The following is a 10,321-nucleotide window of genomic DNA, read 5'->3' on the forward strand; positions in this document are numbered from 1 at the left end:
GAGGGGAGCAGGGCTGAGCTGGGACGGGGCCTCACAGGGGAGGGTGAGCGCAGGCATGGAGGTGGGACCGAGCCCAGGCTGGGGGGCTCGGTCTTCCCTGCCACCCTCCCAGTTGGCCCGGGTGGCCCCTCACCCTGGCAGCATCTCCATCTGAGTGTGTGTGTCTGTGGTTGCTCTTCCCCAGAACATGGTGATGAGTTTCCGAGTCTCCGACCTTCAGATGCTCCTGGGTTTTGTCGGCCGGAGTAAGAGTGGACTTAAACATGAACTTGTCACGCGGGCCCTCCAGCTGGTCCAGTTTGACTGTAGCCCCGAGCTGTTCAAGAAAATCAAGGAGCTCTATGAGACACGCTACGCCAAGAAGAGCTCAGAGCCTGTACCCCAACCCCACCGGCCCCTGGACCCCCTGACCATGCACTCCACCTATGAGCGGGCCAGCTCGGTACCCAGGACTCCCCTCACAGGCCCCAACATTGACTATCCCGTGCTCTACGGGAAGTACTTAAACGGACTTGGACGGTTCCCTGCCAAGACTCTCAAGCCAGAAGTGCGCCTGGTGAAGCTGCCCTTCTTCAACATGTTGGATGAGTTGCTAAAGCCTACCGAGCTGGGTGAGTCCCTGCCCCACCCCAGGGTGGCCCCGCCTCCCAGGTTCTCCCGGCATCCAAGGCCCACCAAGTGGCCAATCAGGAGCATTTTCTGGGGGTGCATCAAGAGCTAAGGGGCTGCGTGCGGGGGGCTTGCCCCTCCCAGAAGACACAGGGACCCACTCTTGGGTCCTTGAATTAGTGAGCTATAGCTGTGTAACAAGTTACCTTAGATCCCAACAGCTTGGAGTAGCCGACACTTCAGTTTCTGAAGGTCACAACTTGGGAGTGGCCTAGCTGGGTTGTTTTCGCTTCGGGTCGCTCAGGGGGTCATGGTCCAGCTGTTGCCAGGGGCTGCCTAATCTGAAGGCTTGACTGGGGCACGGGTGGCATGCTTATTCATGGGACCGAAATACCAGCTGTTGGCTGGAGACACCAGCTCTTGCCACATGGGCCTCTGTGGGCTGATTGAGTGTTCTCCCAGCATGGTGTGGAGTGGTGGCTTGTTTTCCCCCTGACTGTGATGGGGCAGGGGGAGGGGGCTGCAGAAAGGGAGAGAGAAAGTGAACATGGTCACACGTGTGAGCATGTGACCCCACTGGAAGCCAAGGGCTCCCCTGCAACCTCAGCTTGGAAGTAGCATGTTTTTGCTTCTGCCGTATCCCACTGGTCACATGGACCAATTCTGCTGTGCTGTGGGCAGGGCCTTCGCCAGGCTGGACCACTGGGAGGCAGGGATCACTGGGGGCCACCTGGAGGGGTGGCCGCTCTGCTCTTAGTCCTGGTGGTAAAGGAGCTGGAGGTTTGATCTGAGGTTCAACCTGATTGCCCCACCATCCCTGCCCCGCTAGCAGAAGGCTGTTTCCTAGTAGGCAGCCTGTAGGAGTGACCCTGGTCAGCAGGATCAGACCTGTCCACACAGGCAGGCCATCAGGGTGTGGGTAGGTGTGTCTACAAGAGGCGGGCGCAGCCACAGGTGGTGGAGATGATGTCGCAGAACCTTGTTCTCCTTTCTTTATCCCTTCTGTTGACTGAGGACCCGCTGTGTGTCAGGCCTATAGGGTGGCATGTGAATAGGCTCCCACCGCTTCCATGCAGCCAGTTGACTGGGCTGGGAGTGGGTATCAGCTTGGACTCAGCTTCAGAAGCTGCCCTGAGCCCCCCACCCCTGAGCCACAGCTTCCTGGGCCTCCAAGGCTCCAGAGAGCGAGTAGAATGCAATGGGGTGCTTGTGGTCCCTCCAGTTTTCCCAGGTCCCTGAGTGTTCCTATTCACCCACACACTCCTCTTCCCCCTCACCCACACACTCAAATCACAGTGTATCTCTGAGGACCTGCAGGGTGGGGGATGCAGACAGAGCCCATCATGCTTGTAGAGGCTCCCTGCTAGCACCCTTTGCTTGGGGCCTCCAGGTACCCTAGCCTAACCTGGTGCTGTGTGTCCTGAAGCCCAACATGGTGGGCCCTGGTCACGAGTCAGTCCCAGCACGCTGTGCCAGAGATCGTGGCCGCTCCACGCCCCCACCCACCATGCCCCTGGCCTTGTGGCTCAGTCCCTCCCAACTCTGCTGACCCAGCACCCTGCCTTGTTCGGCGGGGGCCCCCTCTCTGCCCACAGGCTTTAATTCCAGCCCCCACCTGCTGGCCCCTCTGTCCTGCCCTAGTTGAGAGTGGGAAGGGAGGGGAGGACTGGCGGCTACCTCTCTCCTTCTCCCGGCCACCCTTGGACTTGGGGAGGGTGGGGTCGGATCAGAGGTAAAGAAAGGTGCCACTGATGGGTGGTCCTGGGGTCTGAGGCCCGCAGTGCAGCCCAGGGCTGTGCCCTCCACTGCCTTCTGTCTGGCATCAGGAGGTGTTTCTCACTAGCCCCCAGGTGGGGGCAGGTTGGCCCAGCCGCACCTGTCATGGAGGTGACGTGACAGCACAGGGGACCCAAGGCCCTTCCCTGAGTTTCTCTGTCTCTGCTCCCCCCACCCTGGCCTCTCTTGATGTCAGGACTCATTCCCCAACAACCCCCAGCATGATCCCTGTAGACTGTGGGGCCTCAGCCCTGGCTGGCTGGCTGTTCTGAAGACTGAGCTGACAATTCAGACTCTTTCTTAAGGACTCAATCACCATCTTTGCAACAGGGAGGCTGGGTTTTTACCCGGAGGCTGTGCAGCAGGTTCGGCACTTGGTAGGGGCCAGGGCCAGGACTGGAGGTGACTTTGAACTCGGGGCGGCAGCCTCCTTCCCTGGCCTGGACCGTGGGCTTCCTTCCTGCACGCAAATGTGCAGTCACTCCCGGCCCACAATGCATCACTTTGCCCTGAGCCCCCGGGGACCCCGGTCACCTGATCTCCGGGAGAGTCTGCTCCCCTGTCTGCACCAGGAACCACTCGGCTCGGCTCAGAACAAAGAGGCCAACCCCACCCTGCCTGTGCTCCCACCCATTCCCCTGCCCCTCCCCCAGGATGCACCCTTTTCCCGAGTCTCCAGGACCCCCAGGGGCTGCCCACGGTCCTACGGGAAGGCTTGATAGAGTGAGCACATACACCGGCCCTGAGCCAGCTGGCCCCCTCTGCTCTGGGACCAGCCATTCTGGGTGCCTCCCCACAGTGCCTTCTGTGTCTGGCACAGCCCAGGAGCCCCCTCAGGAGGCTCAAGCTAGCTTCCCCTTCTCCTGCACCCCAGGTCCTGACCTGCCACCTGAAAGGAGGCCCAAACAGCCTGGTTCTGTTTCCCAGAGCAGCCACTGGCCGGCTCCGGGATGGAGCCCGTGCCTGGCCGACAGGAGACATAAATCACGCATAGAGGAATGTTCGGGTTGGGGGAGGGGAGGGGAATAATGGAGCCACAGACCCGGAGCTGGAAGGACCTTAGGAGGCAGATGATCCACTCCGCAGGGGTGGGGATGGCTTCCAGAAAGGTCAGGAGACTAGCCCAAGGTCACACAGCATCCTGAGGACGGGCCCCTGGAGCCCTGTGCTCGGCCAGCTTCCCTGCTCTGAGCCCTCCCTGCGTCATGGCTGCCTTGCTCTCCTGTGGGGAAGCACCGTCTCTGAGCCACTCTGGACTCCGGGCCTCATTTCAGGACTGGGAGCCCAGCCGTCAGGGCCAAGCATCCAAGTCAGAGGCACTTACAGGGGGCCGGGAATGCAGTCTTACTTCCAGTGCTGTTGCTTGGGTCTTAACCCCCTGATGGCCTGAGGGTCCCCCAGGCCTGGCCACTTGGGCTGTCAGTGAGCAGAGGCTGACTGGGGAGGGCCAGACCTCAGGGCCACGGTGTGTGGGCGAGAGGAGGTGCTGTCATGAGATGCGCTGGCAGAAGGAAGGAGGCACGACCTGTCCCTGCACTGCCCCTTGGGGCTCCCAGCATCCTGTGGGCAGTGCCTTGTTGGGTGGGACCACTCAAGCGGCCTGGCCGGGTGATCGAGCTGCCCTGCCCAGGTCTCCTTGTGCCCCAGGAGGTGGTCGGCTGACTCTGGTGGAGAGCCACCAGTCTAGCGCCCGCCCCATTGGGCAGAGCCTGCATAGGTACCTCATTCAAGGTCTAAGCCCTTTGGCTGGTATTGCCCAACTGATAAGCAAGGCAGTGGGGTCCCTGACTGGCAAGGAACGCTCTGAGCAGCAGTGGGGGTTGTTAGTACCAGGAGCCCTGTACTGTGCATTTGTTGGGAGGTAGCAGTCAGGAGAAGGCAATGGCACCCCACTCCAGTACTCTTGCCTGGAAAATCCCATGGATGGAGGAGCCTGGTAGGCTGCAGTCCATGGGGTCGCTACGAGTCGGACGAGACTGAGCGACTTCACTTTCACTTTTCACTTTCACACAATGGAGAAGGCAATGGCAACCCACTCCAGTGTTCTTTCCTGGAGAATCCCAGGGACGGCAGAGCCTGGTGGGCTGCCATCTCGGGTCACACAGAGTCGGACACGACTGAAGTGACTTAGCAGCAGCAGCAGTCAGGAAGGCTTCCTGGAGGAGGTCACAATCCCACTCAGACCTGAGAGATAAGTAGTAGTTAAGCTGGACATAAGCAGGTGGGTGGGTGTGATCCAGGTGGAGGCCCAGTGGTGAGAGAGCTCGTGAATGGAGGCCGTTGTGACCGGAGCACGGTGTGGCGCAGGCCAGGGGCAGGAGAGCGGCTTGGACGTGGGTGCCTTGTGGGGTGTGGGGGGACCGGCTGACGTGTCCTGAGGGCTTCCCAGCTTTTCTGGGCTGTATTTTACCTCTGCTCTGAGGCAGAAAATACCCCTAAGGTGCAGAGAGACAGAGTCACCTGCCTGCTGCCCCACAGCCTGGTGTGGGACCCACCCCGCCCACAGGCCCTCCGTGGCCTTCTTGGCCACCCCATGCCATGGGAGCCTGGATGGTTAGAAGGCATCCTGTGTCCTGTGTCCCAGCTCCAGGGGCAGGTGGCCTGAGCCCCTGGGCTGCCTTGGCCTTCCTTCTCTGTGGTGGTGGGAGGGTCTCCGCCAGCTCTGCAGCACGTGGTTGCCCTGGGGAGCGCCCAACACGGCCTGTGAAGGGCTCCTTGGGTGGAGGTGGTTTTCCTCACAAGGCCTCCTGCCCACAGGCATCAGTCCTGCCGGAGGAGGCTCACCTCCATTGCCCATGATCCCCTCACCTCCCAACTTTCTGCACAGCCCTGGTTTCTACCTGCCCAACATCCCTCCTCCCTCCTGTTTTCTCCACATACTAACGCACCCCACCCCCACCCCCGCACCACCTCCGCCGCCCTGCCGCTACACCCAGAGGAAGCTTTTAGACAGCAGGCTGATCCCATTCCTCCTCTACTCCAAGCACTCTCCTGATCTGCTGGCTTGTCTGCAGATCCCCTCCTTGCCCTCACTTGCTCCCCATCTCCAGCAGGTCCTGCCCTGGGGCCTTTGCACATGCTGTTCCCAACATGGTCCTCCCTGCTGCACAGCCTGATCTAAAGCTCACCTCCCTCTCTTCCTCATCACTCTCTCATCCTCCGAGGCCTGGGGCTGGCTTGTCCCCACCACATCCACGGGTCAGAGTGGGTGCAAGCAGTGTGAGCAAAGGCTTGGAGCTGAGAAGCAACCACAGGCTGCAGGGAGAATGGTGAGCCCCCGCTTTTGCATTCATTCCTCTGCTAATCCCACCAGCAGGAAGTCAGGGGTGCTCACCCCAGGTGGAGGAGCTGGGGTTTGAGCCCAGAGCCCCTAATTGGGGCTTGTTGTACCCACCTGCCCCCCTCCATTGTGAACCCCCTGCTCTGCTCCCAGTCCTGAGCACCTCTTTTACCTCCTCTGTGACTGCACCTGCCATCCTGTTACCACTGGGGACAGGCCTTGGCTGGGAGGAGCGTCCTTGGGAGCCCAGGGGCAGGGGCCTACCAGCCAAAGATGGAAGTAGGAGGATGACCAGTCATAGCCAATTGAATTCTTTTTTATATATGAAATATATATATTTTATATATATAATAAATATATATAAATATTTATTTATTTATTTATCTGGTTCTGCCGAGTCTCAGGACTTCTCTTGTGGGTCAGACAGTACAGAATCTGCTTGCAATGCAGGAGACCGGGATTTGAACCCTGGTTTGGGAAGATCTCCTGGAGAAGGGAATGGCAGCCCACTCCAGTATTCTGGCCTGGGAAATCCCAGGGATACAGCACAATGGATCTTTAGTTCCAGCATGTGGGATCTAGTGCTCCAACTGGGGATCGAACTCTGGCTCCCTGCATTGGGAGCTTAGCCACTGAACCACCAGGGAAGTCCCAGCCAATTGACTTCTTGAAGTCTCTTTCTGTTTAAACTTTTGTAAAAATATATATTTATCTGAGAAAAGGCAGGTTAACAGCAAAGCAGCCAGGTGCTTGCTCCTGCTGCTGCTGTCTTCTCTCTGTGCAGCGTGCCCCTGCTGCTGGTCTACCCGTAGCCACTACCTCCACCCTCCCAGTATACCTCGAGTACCTGCTGAGACCATTACATATGCTTTGCTGGCGGTGCTTTGCAGGGCTGCCTGGCTCTCTGTCAGGGTCCCAGGGGAGGTTTCCCTGGTTCACTTGCTCCGCCTGCCGTGAACCCTGGGGCAGGGTTCTCCCTTTAGTCCCGGAGAGGCTCTGAGGCCTGTGGGTGTGCTTGGGGCTGGGAGGGCGTGTACCTCCTCCAAGCCCCCACACCACCTGGCAGGGCCTCCCCCACCCCCGGCTGTGCGGCATGGGTGACAGCAGAGGTACTTTTGGTTCAGTGTCCACAGTGAACCGAAGACATGGGGAAACAGTGCTAATTCTCAGGACAGAGGTTTTGGAGAAAAAGGAAGCTGGGAGGGAAGTGGGGGTTGCCGGAGCTGCTGGTGGGCTGGGGTGGGGTGGGGGTTGCAGATTTTAAATAAAGCCACTGGGGAAGGCTTTCGTCCCAGTGGCATTTGCACAGACTTAAAAGACATCAGAGCTGTGTAGATTGTCGGGGGAGGAGTGTTCTGGAAGAGGGGATGGCACGCGTGCAGAGGCCCCAAGGCGGGATGTTCTTGGCAGGTGGCGAGCAGGAGGAGGAAGCTAGGGTGGCTGCGGTGGAATCAGGGCCACCAGGGCTGGGGACAGAGCCCTGCCCCCATCACTGCCGCTATCACTGCCCCTGACCCCTGAGCTGGGGGGAGCCAGGAGGGGTCTGCACGTTGATCAGATGAGCCCCGGTGGGAAAAGGGTGCCTTTGGAAGCCTGTGCCAACAGAATTGGTCAAGAGGAGCCAAGATCAAAAAATATATATATATAAAAAAAAAAAGAGGAGCCAAGATCGAAGGTGGGGGTGAGAGTCATGGAATCTTGGCCTTGAACAACTGGAAGGGTGGGGCCACCCCTGGAGGTGGACGGCAGAGGCCTGGGTTTGGGGGACACCCGCCCTCTCCCAGCGGTGCAGCGTGTGCTGTGTCCCAGCCTAGGTGGCAACTGGCCTCTCCTGGCCACTTGGCTTCCTGGAGTAAGAGTCAGCCAGTCTGGGCTGACGGCTCTGGAAAGCGCCACCTGCCCCTGCTGCATGGACTCAGGACCCAGCCGCCAGTGACCTTTCTCTCCATTTCTGCTCTGTGGCTGGCCGGTGGGCGGGCCCTTCCCTTGCCTTCCAGGAGATTCTGTGGGGTTGGGGGAGTGTGTTTGACCCCCAACTCTGCCTCGCAGCCCAACTCAGGTGCTTTGAGGCTCCTCCCCCCACCCCATAAATAATTGCCCCAGGCTCTTCGGGCAGGTCTGGGCGCATCTGCAGGTAGCCTGCTCAGCCCAGCCCTCCAATTAGGCAGCCTTCTCAGGTGCCCAGCAGGGACTCCAGAGGGACCAGCCCTCCATGCAGACAGGAGCTGGCAGCTTACTGCTCACTGAACACCCCCAGTAACGGTCCAGTCCTGGTGGTCTCGGGCATAAGGGGTGCCCAAGCTTGAGTGGGAACGGGGCTTGGGCTCAGTGAAGCTGTGGTGGGATCCCTCGGCCCCACAAGGTCTGGCTTCTGGGCCCCAGCAGCTTTAACATTCACATTGTTTGCTTTTTAAATTTTGGAATTCAGAAGGTTCTGAAGCAGGGGTGGGCTCCTGCTCCGGGTGTGTGCTGAGGCTTTTGCATTACGGGGCAGAGTGGGGACGTGTGGCTCGTGAAGCCGATAATATTTATACTCCAGCTCCTTCTAGAGACAGTCTGCCCACCAGTGTCCTAAAGGGTTTGCTGTGGGAAGAGAGCCGACACCTTGCCTCCCCAAGGCTTGTTGCCAAGGCTGTGGTCAAAGCCAGTTCTGGCGCCCCCTCCCCAGGGGCAGCTGTAGCGCAGACCCCCTCCTCGAGTTTGTTTCCGCACCTGGCAGCCTGAGCTGCACGCTGCTCTGCACCTGCTCTTCCCACTTAAGCTGTCCTGGGGGTTGGCCTTTTGTCGGAGCACAGAGAGCCACCTGATGGGACCTACCGTATTCATAGGTTTTAGTGTTCCTCCACGTGGGGCCACAGCACACAGGCGGGCGTTTAGGTCCTTACCGTCTGTTGCTGCTAAAAACCGTTCCGCATCCCGTCTGACAGTGGTCCTTGGTCCCCCTGTGTATGCGCCACCTGCAGTGGCTGCTTCTGAGATGTTAGTCATTTTGGTAGACAGTGCTAGCTTGCCCTCCCTGGAGGTTGTCACTTCTACCAGCCATAGCCTCCTCAGCTTGTCCGTGGTGTTGGTGTTTTTTGGCCTTGCCACACAACTTGTGGGATCCCAGCTCCTGGATCGGGAATTGAACCCAGGCCCCTCTGCAGTGGAAGTGCAGAGCCCTAACCACTGGACTGCTAGGGAAGTTCCAGCCTCATCAGTTTTTAATCAAACTTTTCAGTCCCTTCCAGTCTGCAGTCAGATGACTTCTCAGTGTAGAGGATTGTTTGGTTTGTTTTTGGTTTTGAGGGGTGGTTTTTTTTTTTCTTGCTTCTTCAAATTTATGTTTAAATTGAGATATGATTGACATGCAATAACCTGATACGAGCTTCTGGTATAAAGTGACTTCATGTTTTGATTCATCACAGAATGATCACCACTCCTCAGGGTAGTTTTAAATTTTTAAACTTTAAAATCCGGTTCCCATACAGTGAAATCCACAGATACTTAGCTTGTCATTTGAGTTGTAGCAGAGGCATGTGCTGAGTAACCCCAGTGCCACCAAACACAGAACATTTCCATCACTGCTGAGTCGCCCCACCGCCCCACAGCCCCCAGAGGCCGCCTCCGTTCTGAGTTCTGTCACCGTGGATTAGTTTTGCCTCTTCAGGAAGGTGACGTAACACACACAGCATGGCCATCTCCGCATCTGCCTTCTTTGTTTCAGCTGTACGGCTTCACGTCCGTTCATGTCGATGAATGGATTACAGGTTTTATTGTATGAGCGACCACAGCTTGTCCACGTGTTCTTCTATTGCTGGTCACTCGGGTTGCTTCCAGTTCAGAGCCACCGGAATAGATTAGCCAGGCATTCTTGCACAAGTCTTTTTGTAGACTTACTTCTGCTTATTTGGGAAATACCTTTAACAGTGGGTTGCTGGTTACAGGGCCAGGTGTATTTATTAGCCATTGGCTAACAGTTTTCCAGGATGGTTGTTCCATGTTACAACTATGTTCCCTGTTACCTCAGCAGAGAGTTCTGGTTGCTCCACATCCTTGGCAGCACTTGGAATGGCTGGCCTTGTCATTTTAGCCGTTGTAAGTAGAAGTTTCGTAGGTTTCATCTGTTTGTGTATTTATTAGCCACGCCTTGAGTGGCATGCCAGATCTTAGTGCCCTGACCAGGGACCAGACCTGAGCCCCCCTGCAGTGGAAGTGCAGAGCCTCAACCAATGGACCATCGGGAAGGTCCCTGTGTAGAGGTTTTTAAACGAACCTTGCATTCCTGGGCCAGATCCCAGGGGGCCTGGCTGTTTGCTCATGTTTTGTTAAAGATATTTTACATTCATGAGAGATGGTCAACTGTGTTTTCCCCTTCTTCATGCAGTTCTGTCAGGTTTTGGAAGCAGGGTTATGTTGGCCTCATTAAAATGAGTCAAGAAGTGTCCTTCCTCCTCTACTTTCTGAAAGAGTTTGTCTGTTTTATTTATGTCCTTGCTGAGAGGCTTGTGGAATCTCAGTTCCCCAACCAGGGATTGAACCCTGGCCCCGGTAATGAAAGCCTGGAATCATAACCACTAGGCCACCAGGGAATTCCCTGGAAGAGTTTATATGTAGTTCATATGATTTCTTCCTTAAACATCTGATGGAATCATGAGTTCATTTTTTTTTTTAAAG

The 10,321-nt window shown here is 57.2% G+C and overlaps 1 protein-coding gene across 1 annotated transcript in view; it reads left to right on the plus strand.

Moving 5' to 3' along the window:
- The window catches only part of PIAS4 (protein inhibitor of activated STAT, 4), a 23,911-nt gene that overhangs the window by 4,896 nt on the left and 8,694 nt on the right, over positions 1 to 10,321 (plus strand). The window contains exon 2 of the mRNA XM_010828133.1: positions 185 to 611. Within this exon, the coding sequence (XP_010826435.1) occupies positions 185 to 611 (427 nt within the window). The remainder of the gene's footprint in view (positions 1 to 184; positions 612 to 10,321) is intronic.

Source organism: Bison bison, unplaced genomic scaffold, assembly GCF_000754665.1.
Source record: "Bison bison bison isolate TAMUID 2011002044 unplaced genomic scaffold, Bison_UMD1.0 scf7180017864492, whole genome shotgun sequence".
In the NCBI taxonomy this organism is placed as follows: domain Eukaryota; kingdom Metazoa; phylum Chordata; class Mammalia; order Artiodactyla; family Bovidae; genus Bison; species Bison bison.